General features: G+C 38.8%; 1 protein-coding gene across 4 annotated transcripts in view; it reads left to right on the forward strand.

The window, feature by feature from the left end:
• Positions 1-7427: 7427 nt before the first annotated feature.
• Positions 7428-16618, forward strand: part of LOC113573996 (arrestin domain-containing protein 4) — a 34439-nt gene continuing 25248 nt past the window's right edge. For 3 of the 4 annotated variants that reach the window (XR_003410272.2, XM_035525703.1, XM_027004616.2), the window contains exons 1-8: positions 7428-7733; positions 7826-8125; positions 8249-8315; positions 8534-8681; positions 10571-10673; positions 11385-11641; positions 12249-12411; positions 12990-13078. Coding sequence is in view for 3 of the 4 variants with exons in the window: in XM_035525703.1 (XP_035381596.1) it covers positions 7834-8125; positions 8249-8315; positions 8534-8681; positions 10571-10673; positions 11385-11641; positions 12249-12411; positions 12990-13078 (1119 nt within the window). In the remaining variant the exon portion in view is untranslated. The remainder of the gene's footprint in view (positions 7734-7825; positions 8126-8248; positions 8316-8533; positions 8682-10570; positions 10674-11384; positions 11642-12248; positions 12412-12989; positions 13079-16618) is intronic. The other variant, XM_035525704.1, reaches the window with a different exon arrangement.

Genomic DNA, 16618 nt, shown 5'->3' on the forward strand with positions numbered 1-16618 from the left:
CTGAGGAAAGCTACAGGGTGTGGGAAGTGTTTGAAGGATCCCACAGGGCTAGTATCGCACATCTGATGGCAAAAAAAGCAAGTCACTTCAGATGAAAAAGCCTAGCCTTCTGTCACTTCTAATGGGGCAGGACTTGTTTATTATTGACTTGGCTATTTTGACAATTGCTTATTTTGTATGGAGAATAACAGATATCTTTTCAGGGGCCTTTATAGATTAAAAAAAATCTATTAGTAGATATGTATTAGTAGATAAATAATGAAACTTGATATTTGTCAAAGAACATGTTAAAGACTTTATCCTCTTTGAGTAAGAATTTGATGCTGGTTGTATTGCAGTCTAGTGAGTTCACAGTGATGTCCACTTCAAATTCCCTGCAGCATTGAGAATAATGCTGTTAATTACTTTGCTCACTGTTCAATTAACTGAGCAGCAGAGATCACTGTAAGAGCCAGTGCAGATAACAGCTATCAGTCATTTGGAATTTATAGAAAATCATTTCAAATGCCAACACCTGAGCAGACTTTCTACAGATCCTCAAGGACTAATTCCATTTCCTCTCTCTCTGTATTTTTTAAAGCCAGTAATTATAGCCTAATACTTACAAAACACACACACACACACACACACACACACACACACACACACACACACACACACGGATAGTGATCTGTTTCTATATCTGGTGTGTCTTTCTCTAGGTAACAGCACACTCTACAGACCAATTCTATATAACGGATGTAAAACGAGTACAAAGGCCCCAAAACACAGACATACATACACAGACACACATACACACTCCCCTCCACCACTTTTCTGAGAAATGTACTTTCATCCCAAAGGTCAACACGAACTATATAGCAAATAGTCAACTGCACAGCAGAGCAAGCCAGTAAACACTCCAGCTGTTGCATTTACTGCTTAACTATCTTTCTAATATACTTTTGAAAAAACGCAGCAACTTCTATCATATCTGCGCAGGGAAGCCAGGGTTTTATGAGCCAAAGGAGATAACAACTCCATGGAGTGTGTCTCTGGCACACGCAGAGTGGCTGGAACAGTTGAATTTAACTACACAAGGGAAGAGCAAACCACAAGGCCACTTATATTTTTGTCAACTGACATCTCAATTGAGGGGGACCTCCTGCCTCTAGCATGCATCCACAAAGCCAGAGACATGTCTCTTTTGTCTGCCCAGGAGACAAGACTGGGTGATTTAGACTCAGTCTCCAATGAGACCCCTCAATTATTGGCCTCTGATGATAGCATCCTCCCCCCTCCGCACCCTGTAGAATTTTTTTGATGGGTGCATTCATGGAGGCAATAATGAGAGTTCCTGTGTGTTCCGTGTGGCATTTTTGTGTTGCCATGGATACAGAGGGGCGACAGTTAAAAAGCAATTACATGGGAAGAGAGGGAGGAATTCACCCCCTTTGTCAGGATTTCATAACTGCCGCAATAACACGGGGGCTGCCGAGCCACATGAGAGCGCATACTCTTCCTCACGTCCTTTCACCAGATGAGGCACACTCGCTGCCTCCCCTGCATTCCACTAGAAACCTTAAAAATATTGCAGTAGTAACATAAATAAGAGAATCTAGGAGAGAACGAAAGGGATAAAAAAATGCCAAAAGGAAATCAAATGTGGTTCTTAAAAATACTACCAGGTGTTACATAAAAATGGGGCTAAATGCCGTTTGGCTTTAACTTGCGGTCTAAAAGAACCGACATTCGTCTTGTCTGGAAGCAAACAAAAGTGAAAGAAACCCTTTTTCTTTACCTCCCTCCCTCTTCCTTTCTCTCCCTCTCTCTCTCTCTCTCTCTCTCTCCCTCTCTGTCTCTCTCTCTCTCTCTCTCTCTCTCGCTTTCTCTCTAGGGGAGATGGACGCTTTAAGTGGGAAATGAGGTGTTGCCTGCTCATTGAGCGAGGCCCTGGCCTTGGCTGTGAGTATACCCCTCACTCGACACCCCCACCCTATAAAAGACTCCACACCTGCCTGGCATGAACTGTGCTATGGAGTGACAGTCACATTAAAATGCCATTAAAGTGTGAAATAGGAACAGGGCGTGAAAATAGATTTAACCTCCAGCCACTGCTGATCTCCCATAGCGTCTGCAACTGGAGAAGCTGGGTTTGTAATCGCTTTTGGTCCCATTCCTTCTCTTTTTTTCATGCTTTTCCATTGTGCTGTGGTTTTGCAAGGCCAGTGGAAAGAGGAGGGAGTGCCTGAAAGACTCGCAGGGCTCGGACATCGGAACTCGGAATGCGTGCTTCTGTCTGCTCCCCTTTGCTTCATTCTCATCAGGCACTTCTCACCTCTACATTCATATTACAGGCAACGCCTGCAACAAGCACCTCATCACACTCACCCTGTGCGCTTAAACAGCTTAAAAAATATGAAAGCAACATGAAAGTGAGGAATCCATGATTGTGCACATATATTCTTTTTCTACAGCAATAAAAGGCAAATCAATCACTGTTTATAGAAATAAATGTAACAAAGCCTATTAATCTATGCTTTTTGTTTTTCAATTTTTATAGCAAAAACATATAACAAATATCTTTAAATATGTTGAAAATACAAGCTTCACTTGGCACCCTTAGGATAGCACCTCCATTAATTCAGTATCAGTTGTGGAGGAATAAGTCTAGCCAAGCCAAAGAAGCCCCACTGTATAGTTTAAATTAGTGATGCTGAGTCTATTACAACAGAGGAGGGGGCCCTCAGCCAGGTGAAGTTTCACCCGGAGATCATTCGCATACATGGGGCACTGAACTTGTCAACAAAGCTATGACCAGAGTATCTCTTTCACTCTATGGGAAATTGAGAAATGTCACTGTTGTTTATCCTCCTTAGTAGTAGGTGGATTGATTGAAAGATCCTGTTGGGTATAGATAGAAAATATTAGCAATGTTAAGGTGCGAGTGGTATACAGTAAAAGAACCAGTTTGACAGTCAACCATTTTGATAATGGTCACATGTGAGATGTAAATCATAACAGAGGTCCAGAAGCCTTTATCTCAGCCTAACCTAATTTTGGAGTCAGCAGCATGTAACCTTAATATTGGTTCATGAACAATGATAAGTTTAACCATATACCTAACCATATAACTATTTAGCCATATACCTAAAGTATATTGCTTTTGTTTATTTTCTTAACTACATTACAGATCTCATTTAACTGAGGCATGGCAAATACGTAAAAGCAATTTGTTTTTACAGTGAATCTTTTTTTCAGCTGTTTCCAGGACTTTTATCTGGCAGTGCTCTGCAAAGTATTGTCTATCAGTGAGTAGAGAATACGTCTTTATTTTGCACACAACACAAGGCAGGGCACATAATTGCTGCCTTAAATTGGTTTCACTTTTTAGAGCTTTAATTTGCTTAGAAGACAGATGAGACGTCCTTAAAAGAATTAACATGAAAGCAGAGTGAAAGATGATATCAAACCATTTAAAAGCCCCTCTGTCACCCACCCCCCTTCTTTTTTCTGCTAAGAAAGTTGGAGGGGGTGGGGGGTATAAGAATTCCTTCCTAATTAATTCCAGTGCCCCACGTAACCCTCAGACGATTCGTAATCCAGAAGGGAACATCTTTATTGATCTTGGGAACGCTTGACTAGACTCCCAATGCTTATCTCAGCATAAAAAGCATCTCTTGTGACGAGCCACGATTTAATTAGATGACAATCACCGTTAACAATGCACAGCCTACATCACAAAATTTGCACACTGGCGCTGGCAGTGATAAATTTCAGCCGGCCCCGACAGGGACAATTCACATCCTCCAGTTAACTCTTTCTTTGGGAGCCAGCACCTCAAAGAAGCACTGCCGATGTTGCCGGTCACAGAAGCACACAGTCAGGAGCTGCACGGCTCTGTGCTAGAGCCGTAAAGAGAGTAAAGATGGACATGCCTGGCTTTTGTACTGATGGAACATACAACCATTATAATAATTAAAAAAACAAAAAACAAAAAACAAAACAAACAAACAAAAAAAAAACTTCTATTCCTGACAAATGTCAAAATATCATGTGTTAATGTGGCAGCAGTACAGAAATGCAAAGAGAGTCAGTGTTCGATTCTGCCATTCAAAGACAGAGCCACAAGAGGGCAGTATATGTGATTTCATAGAATGTCAAAAATGGCTGCAGGATATACAAGCAATAGGACACCCATCGAAACAGCAGATTCATGAGACCATAATTTGATTCTGACAACCGTTTTTCATTCCAGGATTAAAATCAAAACCAATTTTTGTTAAAATAATATTCATGCTAATTTTAAAGACCATCAATCACTCTCTGAAAGAACCACCAGGTCATAAAATTCACCTGTCGGTACAACATGCACAACTGTGACATACTCGACATAGACATAGGTACACGAACGAACACACACGCACACACACACACACACACACACACACACACACACACACACACACACACACACACACGCGCGCGCGCCTGAGATATGTATTTCTAGAACTGCACATACTATGCTATTTCCAGTTACCATCTCTGACTTCTTCATCCTTTTTTTGCACTTACAGCAAGTATGCTCATCACCTAATGTTTCCTGCATCCCATGAAGCATCTTCTGTTCCCCTGCAGTTGGGGGGAACAAATCCAGGGATTCAGTAAACTAAGTTTAATATGGAGAATGGCTATGTGCTCATTTAAAGGTTTCACTTAGAGTTTACAAAGAGTAGGGCCATTCATTTAGCTAGTCATTCATTTACCTGGACTGCGGTTTTTCAACACGGTTTAACAAATGTCTTATAAACTCCTTGAAATGTACCCACTAAAAATCTAAAAATATATCTAACAACAATCTTAAATTATCATGCAAGAAAGGTCTGCAAGATGTTTGAATAACTTTAATAAAAATATAATGTTTCTGTTCTGTCACAGCATTTACTAAGAAATGGACCAGTTTTCTTAGACTGAAAAGCATTCTCAATGCACAAACCCTAGTAATTGAGATAAACCTCAATCTTTATTTGGAAAATGAGAAAACCAAATAGTTGGTGAGTGCCTTATTATGAAAAAACCTGGCAGCATTTAACACCCTAAATGCCTGCACCAAGTCATCTCTATGTCTATGTGCATAGGGGAGGTTCATTGGTCAGCTACAGTGATTCATGCTTGTACAACACAAAGACTAATTTTTTGGCCCTGAACAGACGGTGTTAAACAAGAACACAGCATTGTTGTACGGAGGCACAGTAGTTTCTGGAAAACGGGGCAAAGGTGGAGGCCAGGGGCTAATGGCAATGAGGGATTTGTCAGTCATTCCAACATTTAATAATCCCTGGCTCTCCATTTTCTGCTGTTTGTTTATATTAACCTCTGGTTGAACCCACTTTAGAGGCAGCCTCTGTGCCAGAAAGTTCAGTGAACATTCACCATGGAAGCGGAGAGCATGTCATCTCGAATCTATTAGCCCACAGGGGAGTTTGCAGCAACCCATGTGCTACAGACTCAACACATGGGCACATGTGGACACGCACACACGCGCACACACACACACACACACACACACACACACACACACACACACACACACACACACACACACACACACACACACACACAGAGAGAGAGAGACCTCAGTTATTTCACTCATGCTAAATAATCTCATCAAGCCATCACGCTATATCACACTATTTTAACACTCATAATAATGATAGAAATTATTATTATTTTTTAAATAAAACAACTATTCGAGTCAAGCCCTTTGGTATAGCTAAACCAAACTACTTTCAAAACTGTAAATTAACTCCAATGAGGAAACACTCTAATAGAGCCTTAACAGCAAAATCATCTATATGTTTACCACACACACATCTACATAGGCCAACAACTAGGCAACCAGTATAGGTAAATGATCATATCCATGAAAACAGATGTGTACATGACAAGTCACACTTATGTATGCAAGTTTCAAGTCCACACTATTTTGCCATGCAGAACAGCTATCATATATACTCGATACTGTTTCCGTTTGTGGATATCACATTTTCATGTTTTTGCCATGTGTATGTTACAAAGTAAATTTCACAGAATAGTGCATCAAAACACTTCACACACTGCACCATGCAGGTTTGCATATTCACCATTGGGTGGTGATAAAGAGTAATTTCAAAAGGAGGATAATGTTTTAGAATAGATTTGTATTTCCATTTTAGATCATGATTTGGATGAGGAATGGAAGACCAAAATAGGCTCAACAGAAAAGCTATGATAAAGCTGCTCTGGGAACGATGCGGGCTTGAGAGGAATGTATAGGAGCCTGATATAACAGGCATCATCATGAAACTCAGGACACCTGGACTGACATGTTTTAAAGCAATATCTATATCAGTTAAAGTCAATAAAAGCCTATACTATGCTGAAAAGTAATGGAATAACACTGAAGTTAAATAATACTAATGGCCCAGTTTGACTACTGTTTTTCTTACACTTTAGGTAATTCCAGACTATGAATGCTTTCATGAACCTAAAATATGTGGTAATAGAGTACGAAGTTGTCAAGCAGATGCACCATTCACAATGCAGCGTGAATAGAAGCACAGGTGTCGAGGGTGTCAGAACACTCTCCTCACACAGTTTTCCTCTGGAACTTCTCAGTAAACACCAGCAGATAAATGCATAATGTAATTTATTTGGAGATAAGATTGGCCATCTCGGAGAACAGCAGCAACATGCTGATCTTACAGTGCTGAGCTACCCTCTGTTCGTTAACCACTTACGTCCTACCTTATACTAGGCTGAACAATACAAATAAGGGTCTGAACTGTTGCAATCTGAGTAGTTGCTGAAGGGTTGCACAATGCTATTGCCCCTATCAATAGTTCAGAAATGAATACGTCAGGGCATACATATAAATCACAATAGGGAAAATGATAGAGTAGAACAATACTATAGTTTACTGTCATTATAATGGCACATTTCTTTAAAAAAAAAAACGTCCTTGGGTATTGTGCGGCCTATGATTCCATCACTGAAGAGTTTTAGCCATAGGTATCAAAACAGCCAAGATACGAAAATAATATAAAGCTTCAAATACATTTTTGGAAATGTGCTTTCACACATGTGAAAGGCCTGCTACTGCTTATTTACTAACAACAACAAAAAACGGTCAACCGAAACACAAACACACACACACACACACACACACACACACACACACACCACACACACACACACAGACACACAGCCCACGTTGAGTGAGGTTACGTTTGATTGCCTGTATTTCAGAAACCGTAAAATCATAAAAGTGAACACGCGTCTCCACTGGTCTGTCATTGGTGGGTAACGGACACCCACCTTATTTGCATTTGTTTGTTTCGTCATCGAGGCGAATCGACGGTCTACCGCCCTGAAATCACGTCCCATAACAACTCGTTGGTGGACTTCGACACGGCAGGGAACGGCACTGCAGTGTAATAATGTTACTTGTTTGTGGTACTTCACGGCACTGTTTAAACAGTCCCACGAGAGAACACACGCGTTAGGAAATGAGAGATGCCAGCTAGAGCTTGTGAACGCCGTCACTTAGCTGCTGGTGGTCGAACAAGTTAACCGAATATCGTGTTAGGTAGTTAGCGTTAAGGACTTTATCTTAAGTTACTCACCGCAGCAGACTTACATTGGAGTCTGAAAAAGCCGTCGGTTTGCCTAAAAAGTTCATGATTACTCTTTTGGGGACATCTCCTCTACAGCAGGTAAACTGGCTGTACGTGCAAGACTTTTTACGAGATTTCCCTAACATACATTTGCAATAAACTATTAATATTTATTTACTTATTTTTAACAGTGAACTTTATGATGGTCGACAGCGTGAAAACTTTGAGGGTACTTTTTGACAACGACCAAGGGAATGGGTACAGTTCTGGTGAGCTTGTAACGGGACATGTTTTGATAGAGCTTTCTGCTCACACCAAAATAAAAGCAGTTCAACTCTGTGCCAAAGGATGTGCCCGCGTTAGTTGGTTTGATGGACCACGAAGCCAGCCTTGTCCATTTGGACTTGCTGCAATCACGACTAAGCTGTTATTCCACGCTTTCGAGGAAAATCAGTTAGTCTGCCTGTCAAAAACACTTGTAGAAGCAACAGGTGGGTTATCTCTGCTGTCACTTGGTATATAATTTAAGTGCGATAAATGTGATTTAGCTTAATCTGTAAGTGTAAGGAATCGTGAGATAAAGTGCTGATCTAGAAAAAAATGACTCTAACCAGGTAATGATGGCCTCACACTAGAAGCAGGGCACCATCAGATACCCTTTGAACTAGAGTTGCCTCAAAGGTAATGCAAACCAAAGTGAAATATTTGGTTAGTGCATCAATAATGAAAACATGACATATTTCTACCTGCAGTTATCTGATATTAAGTACTGTTCATTATATGTGTGGACATTATACAGGTCTTATTTATATCCTGCTAGTATAGTTTATGTGAATTTATTATCCTGTCATAAGATTCATTTTCACAGAAAGCTACCCCTCTTTGGCATTGTTTTGCAGACCCCTTGTTTCCTCTTTCACTGGAAAGTATGGCTATGTTTGCTATTTGGTGAAGGCTATCCTGCAGAGGCCATTCCATCGAGATCAGCATGTTTGCAGAGAACTTCCTATCATCAGTCATGTTGATGTCAATTCGCCACAACTGGTGGTGAGAATGCCAAAACAAAACACCATCTGCAGTGCCTGTTATTTCCTTGTCAAGTTTTTTTTTTTTTTTTGAAAGACATAAATCACGTTGGCTGGAAGTGAGACTACTGTGCGGATTAGAGGAAACGTCAGGAAATGTGTTTTCTACAAAAGAGCAGAAGAAACTTGCATCACTTTAGAGCTGTGTGCTCTACTTTTATTCAGATCCCTTTAAGCCATAACCAATTAAAATACTGTTTAGGCACAAATGGAATGCCTGAAAATAATATATTTAATCTGTCTAATCTGTGTACACAGTGCAGTTCAAAAGTAATTAAATAATGACAATTTGTGTTGGGGATGGGGACTGCTAATGATCCAAGCACCCCGTCTGTGAAATATGCTGTCATAGGCATGTTTGGCTACCAGTAGAAGTGCCTCACTGGTATTTACCGATGACATGACTGTTGCTGGGGGTAGCAGACATACCAGTAGTACCTTGTCTGCTCAAGTCTGACCAAAAGCCTCAAACCACATTGTACAGTGCTTCACCTTGCAAAAGGACGATGACCTGAAACAAGCTGGTAAAGCAGTCTGGCGAGTTCCCTGCTCAAACGCACCTGATTCACCTCATCAGTTACTACATTCACTAGAGGTGTTGGCACCCGTGAGTTATTGTTTTTCCAGGTCAAAAAGTACAATCTTCTAATTGGCCAAGTTAGTCAGCCAATTTTAAACTCTATTGAGTGTACATATTGAAGTCAATACTGAAGCTGAAACGCCCCTAAACAAGCAAGAACAGAAAAGCCATGTAAGTCAGGGATGATACCCTGCATCTAGTGGATATGGGCTTCTCTTAGAATAAGAAGTGCTCCGGTTCCAAATTAATTCACCAAAATGGACATAAATTCCATTAAATTAAGATTTTATATTAAGATTCATTATTCAAAACACATTGTAACACACTGGAGATTCAACAGGGTTACTGTAAAAGTGATTTACAGCTTGGAGATACAATTGTGTACATTTAGATCAGAACCTAGAATTATATTAAAGCCATTTAATCTATCAGCATGCGAGAAAGTTAATTGGAACATGCAAGAAAAATAAACAGATCATTATTAGCATTCTTCTCTTTCATTAAAGTGCTTAAAAAGCACTATATTGTTATTCCTCATCCTTCTTCTTCTTAATATTATTCTCCAGTCTTCTGCAATTAATACCGACCCACTTAATGAACAGACTCCATTCAAACTGTGTTTTGAAGGTCTTGGCAGTAGAAGTTGTGCTATGTATACTTGGAGTCGATTGGATTTTTAATAGATTTGAGTTTAAAAATGAAACACCTCCCATAGAAATGACTGACAGAATTAGAACTCCAAATTCTAACTACCATAGATGATGTCACAATAGGCAACTCGGTCTCACAGACGCAGCACATACGCACAGCACCTCTTCTGTCTCTCTCTTGCTCCTCACACTTCTGCCATATACACATGCATGCTAACATGCATGCACACACACATTCATACATACACACTGGAGACTCCATAGCAACCACTTGGTAACACCCTAGCAGCCACCTGGGACTCCATAGCAACCACCTAATAAGAACATAGCAACCACTTGGTAACACCTTAGCAATCACCTGGGACTCCATAGTAACCACCTAACAAGACAGTAGGAACCATGGTAACACCCTAGCAGCCACCTGGGATTCCATAGCAGCCACCTACTAAGACATGGCAACAAACTGGTATACCATAGCAACAAGTTAGCACCTACCTAATATCAGCATAGCATCCACACACACACACACACACACACATACACTTTCGGCCTTTTTCAAGCACTATGTATGTATTTCGTGAAATGCAAATCTACTGTGAACTGTGAACTGCTCCCTTTCAGTGTCCCATTTCAGAAAACAGTGAGAAAATGGTTGGCTTCTGGATCTTTGCCTCAGGTCCTGTCTCCCTAAATGTCAACATTGAAAGAAAAGGTTACTGCAATGGTAAGTGACATTCTTTCATTTTTGCTGACCAATGTATGGATGACTTACTACCAAAGCAGAAAGATAGACTGGTGATAATGAAGATGTATAGGTTTAGTATGATAAGTTCAGCATAATTTTAACCTTGATGTCAAGTAACCACTTTCCCTAATAGATAGTGTTGTTGCATGTTAGTGTGTATGAAGTTACCTTTTAGAAAACATGATGTTTGTGCTATAATTAAGTTATCCTGAAGTGAAGAGTAGAGGTTAAGTATTCACCTTGCAGCCTTGACTCCCATTCTGGTCTATGACTTGTTAAAGTGGATTTAAGAAATTATGCAAAAACAAAGAAAATGCCCTTAAACTTTGGAGGGTTAAATGTCATATTTTTCAAAACTGTGGACATATAAACAGTTATTGCACATCCTACAGGATTCAACTCACTTGGTCTGCTATCATTTTGCAGCAGTGTTGACTGTGTTGGAAACTTACTGTGATAAATCCGTTGCTCAGGAATGATGGGGGTGTTTTGAATGTGAAGATATAAGGATCTGTTCAGAGATGACTAAACTACAGAAAAAAATATAATACTTTATATAAATATAATACTTTATAATAAATATAATACCACATAGGGCTAGTGAGTAAATGTTTTCATTCTACTTTGTACTTTGGTAAAAACAGCAGCTTAACATCAGTCTGAATGATATTTGTTTTTTGTCCATTTCAGGACAGTCAATTCTGATCTATGCACAGATTGAAAACTGCTGCTCTCGGTTGGTTCTGCCTAAAGCAGTTATTTACCAGATCCAGACCTACATGGCTTGTGGAAAGATTATAAGATACAAACAGGTGGTTGCCAGTGTGAGAGGCAGTCCTATCCCTTCTGGCTGCTGTGCCACATGGAATGGAAAAAAACTTAAGATACCTCTGGTCTCTCCCTCCATCCTTAATTCAGACATACTTAGAGTGGAATACTCTCTAGCAGTAAGTACAATTTGTATTCACGTCTTAATATGGTAGAACGTTGGTTTTCATTCTGCATTTAGAGTGCTAACAGACATTTTGGAATTAGCAATGACTTCAGTGCTGAACTGTATTGCTGTAATTGATATATTAACGTTTTATCCTTAAAAGACCACTAGCCAGTCAGTTCCACAGCCGGTACTACATGGTACTACATTAAGGGTGTAACTGATGTATGTAGAACTGATGTAGGCAGAACAACACAGAATACCACTTATCATGGGTAGCATCACCATGACCATTTTTAGTTACTGTGTGCAGCATTTTATTGGCTTTAATGAATGGATGCGTACCTACTTGATTAAATCAAATTTATGAGGCCTGAACCCCCCCCAAGTAAAATGCAACGCAAATGCATTGTCCTGATATATCTTTGTGGGGTTTGATTAATGACTAAAACAGCTTAATTGTACATCACTGTTGTCTTGTCATATCTAAGAAAATCAATGTTTGATGGGAAAGGGGAGAGAAAAAATATATTGTTGATCAATACTGCAGATTTGGTCAATGGTTTACACCCCTAGTCTAAATACCATGGTATCTGTGTTTCTGTTGTTCTTTTTCTGAGGTCATAGTTCAGATACCAGGTGCCAAGAAGCTGAAGGTGGAGCTTCCTGTCATAATTGGCACTACCCCTTGCAATGCCTTTGGGAATGAAAGCCTTAGCATGGTCAGTCAGTTCAGTCCAGTCATGAACTGGCTGGCCCTCTCCCTCCCAGATCCACCCGAAGGTAAGGCAGAGATGCATAAAATTAATTAAAAAGTACTTTGCATCTCGGGTAGTTTATCATCTCATGTTACCCAAGCACTATTGTGGGAGCTAGTTTCATCATGAATTCACAAGGGAAATGCATAGTGTTGAGTTACTATTAAGATTTGCTGAAAGATTTTCAAGCAAAATAGCATCACATGTTGCTGCCTTTAAATGTCAAGTAAGGGTGATGTAAACTATATGAAATAATTATGCTACTCTCTGGTGCATAAATAAATGCACTGCACTGCAAAATGCAAACAGATGCTACAAAACAGCATATTTTTAGAAAATCTTAGAGGAGTTAAACAATTTTTAAAATAAACTGTATATTTACAAGATTTTATATTTAACCCAAAAACTGTTGAGCCCACTTTTATAGTGGCTAGCCAAGGAGACTTGTACTGCACAACAAAGTAAAGATCTATAAACACCTATATTGCGAGTTAATGACGAAACATGAGAGAATAACTGTTTTGGTTGACTGACACTTCCTAGCTCTTCAAAATAATAATATTGGGCATTTGACCTAACTGTTGCTATTATTGCTTTGGACAGCTCCTCCGAACTATGCTGATATTGTGTCAGAAGTGGAGAGGGAACAGCATGTTTCCACTGTCCCCTGCTCTCAGCAGGCCTCTGAACTGGTGAGTCGGCTGGGCACCCGGGCTTTCGCTTGCACCCAGGAGTTCCGATTTCAGACCCCTCCCCCGTACTAGGCGGTCAGCTTTCCATGTGCCCACCGTCAGGTTCATTTGTGAATGAGTCATAAGTGAACCTGTTTATCAGCCTGGCTCGAGCGTCACCTGTTTGTGCCTGCTTGCCATTGCACGTTGACATTTTCTGATTGAGGACTCTAAAGATGCCAGTAATGTACATTTTTGCTCTTTTGTTTTTGTTGTTTGTTTTGTTTTTTTGCTTTGTTCAAAATTTTGGGGGCATGAAAGATTCATGCAACAGCTTATGCTGTTAGTTATGGTGCAATATGTGATTGTGGTGTGTCGTTTTTGAAGGTCAAGGCTGCTTTGAGATGTAGTCCCATGCAGTCCTTCGAAATGTAGTGGACAGATTATGCATGCACAACCTAAAGAAATATCTTTGGTAAATACAGTTTAGTATGGTAAATACAGTTTATAGCAGCTGTGAGCAGTGAGAGATCTTTGTAAATTTGAAACATGCACAGTGGAACAGCAATGGAATGCATCTCTGTTTACACTTGAACTGTTCAAGCAGACAGTGGTTTAGTTGCAACCATTGTCGAAGAAAAAAGCACTTTCTTTTCTCTTGTTTGTTTTTGTATACTGGTTATGTTGTGGTTGACAATATAAAATGTATACTAGTATACTAGTATTCAGCTTTAAAATCAAGCATTAAGGCTTTTTACAGATTTTAATTGGCCATTACATTGCCCTCTGCAATACATGTTTAGGCATTATTAATTGTTATTGGTAATGATGCCATTTCAGTTTGCCTGAATTATTGCACTGCCTCGTTTGTGTCATTAAAAATCAGAAGTCTTTCTTAAAACCTAAGCTCAGCTGTCATGTCATTACGAACCTATTTTGATAACAGTCAAAACAGTTGTGGTTACTTAAAATCTATTTAATTTAGAAAAAAAATTATTATAAAAGTATTATTACCATGGTTTACATTTTGAATGACATTCCCACAAAAAGAGTATAGTGTATGATAAAGAAATGATAATCAGTTCATTATTCAGTCCATCGCTGCCTTGTGTCCAGTCATAAATTTTGTAAATATTATTACATTTTAAATGTTCTTTTCCACTCTTTAGTTAACATTAACAATATCATTCAGATTATGATTCAACATGCATAGATATACTATATTGTAAATCAGTGATATATTATTTTTACATTGAAAAAATGTTAACTCAATGTTTGTATTATTTTGTACCAACATATTTGTAAATGTGAGATTAATAAAGTATATGCCAGATATTTTATTAGGTTTATTGAACTGAAAGGGAAAACAAGGAGATTATTATTTACCAACAAAAACACCAAAATAATTCAGCACAGAATATGTCCAAGGTTTTCATTTTTACTAATACAAATCTTAAAAATCTCCTGAAACTTTTCTTTTAACTTTATTCTGACCTGGTCATTCTATGGGATGATTTGTTTTTTACAGCAACAATACAATGTAAGGCTGCCAGAATGAAAAGAAAGTACAATCTTTCAGTTTGTAATTTAATTTATAATAGGCTTGCATGTTTGTGCCCAATGCAACAGAACACAATTATCATTTTTCCATTTTGACATTGTATTTCATTGCTGTGAATGGTTACAGTGTCAACTAAAATATGTTATATCGACGGGATAAACAGCCTACATGTGGTCAGGATTAGTGCTATATTATCTCTTTCTGACACATTTTGGGCCACTACCCATAATCAGGTTGGATAAGCAGTGCCATTCTGAAAGCCTACATGTTTCAGGAACCGAGCAACGGAAATGCTGTGTTTAGATATTACAGCACAGGGGGGAAACAAAAAACAAAAACAAAAAAACCCTGCTGTGGGATTTTCATTTAGGAGCCAGTGTGTCATGTCTCAAGAAAGCAGCTGTATTCCTGTGTTATTTAAGTCAGTGGTGTGTCAATGGTGTACATTAATCAATTCATAGATACTCAAGGGAGGAGTCTATTCTAAGAATAACCATATAAAAGAAGCTGATTTATGATGTGCTTGTCCTAAAAGATCATTTTTGTGTGTTTTTCCAGAGTTGTCATTATATTTCTTAGATGTTATTGAAGCTAGTGGTCAACTGGCTGCTCCAGGGTGAACTCCCATGGGATAAAGCATCTATGTAAACAACTGTATAAATCACTTTACATGTAGGGAACCCGTGTACCACAGTAATATACTTACTGTATCACCAGCCAATACGTCTTTTTACATATTCCAGGTTCACTGTTTACATGATGGCTACATGAATGGATAAATGAGATTTAAAATCATCCACAGCAGATACCTGTCTTTCTGTTTTTTAATCTAGTGATTAAACTGATCTAAGCTTTTCTTCATTTGCCTGACAGTTCTAATAGCAGGAATACTACAAATACCAGCTCAGAAGAATTTACTAGCACCATAATTTATAGCTTAGAGTTCAACTCATGATCTGCCTCCTCTCAATTTGTATATGCAAAATATAAGTCATACCATTTTGGTACAAAATCCCAAAGGTCCTTGAAAAGTCCTTGAATCCAGTGTTTAAGTGCCTGCTTGATGCATCCATCATGGACATTTGTTCCTGTTGGGGATACACTGGGGAGTTTGAGTCTCAGCTAATGAGAGCCGGTCCAGGTGTGCGCAGACTAACTAGTACAAATCTTAGTAAATCTTGCATCTGTATTAGGCTACATTCTTGGGAATTCAGACTTTTTGTATGAAAACATTTAAATAATTTCCAAGTACTGCAGTCAGATGCTTAACCTCTTACTTTCAGTGTTATTTGGCAAAACTTTGTCATATCATAAAGTCAAAATCGAACACTGAAGTGGGCTGCCAAACAGGACCTTATGTAGGTACTCGCAGACAAAATATAATCTTGAATAGAAAATGTCCATTGTCAGTGCAATCTAATTCTAATTCATCCTGTTCTGATCAAGTATATTCAATCCTGAATACAAAGGATATTTAACTTATACTAGACCAATCAAAGCCTGTGATACTGGTTCTGGTTTGAATCTTGCTTTTAGATTTAACTTTATATGGCTTACACACAAGTCAATTATGTTTCTGGTGTCCAATAAAGTATTTAATATCTAATGCTGTTTAATAGGCATTATATTAAGAGTTGACTTGTTATGACAGAGAATGCCATATCTTAGTTTTGTAATGGTGAAGTCTTTTAAACTTCATGTTAAATGAATTAACCAGCACTTCCAATCAACCTCATTTCTTTCAGAAGCTGCTTTTCAAAAAGGCATTGACATCATACTTTATGGGATAAAGGAATAAAAATGCAGTAGACAATGCTGTAGCTATCCCATCATGCAATATACTAGCCTATACTATTAGTCCTACCACTTGCTCAAAACCAGGAAATGACTTATAACCTGTGAAAGAATATACCTCTGATTCAGTCCAAGAATGCCAGAATTTGATGTGGATGCTTCACAAAGATAGCTACAGAGGGCTCTGGTTTCAACCCTACATTAAC

This window comes from Electrophorus electricus, chromosome 4, assembly GCF_013358815.1.
Source record: "Electrophorus electricus isolate fEleEle1 chromosome 4, fEleEle1.pri, whole genome shotgun sequence".
NCBI classification, from domain to species: domain Eukaryota; kingdom Metazoa; phylum Chordata; class Actinopteri; order Gymnotiformes; family Gymnotidae; genus Electrophorus; species Electrophorus electricus.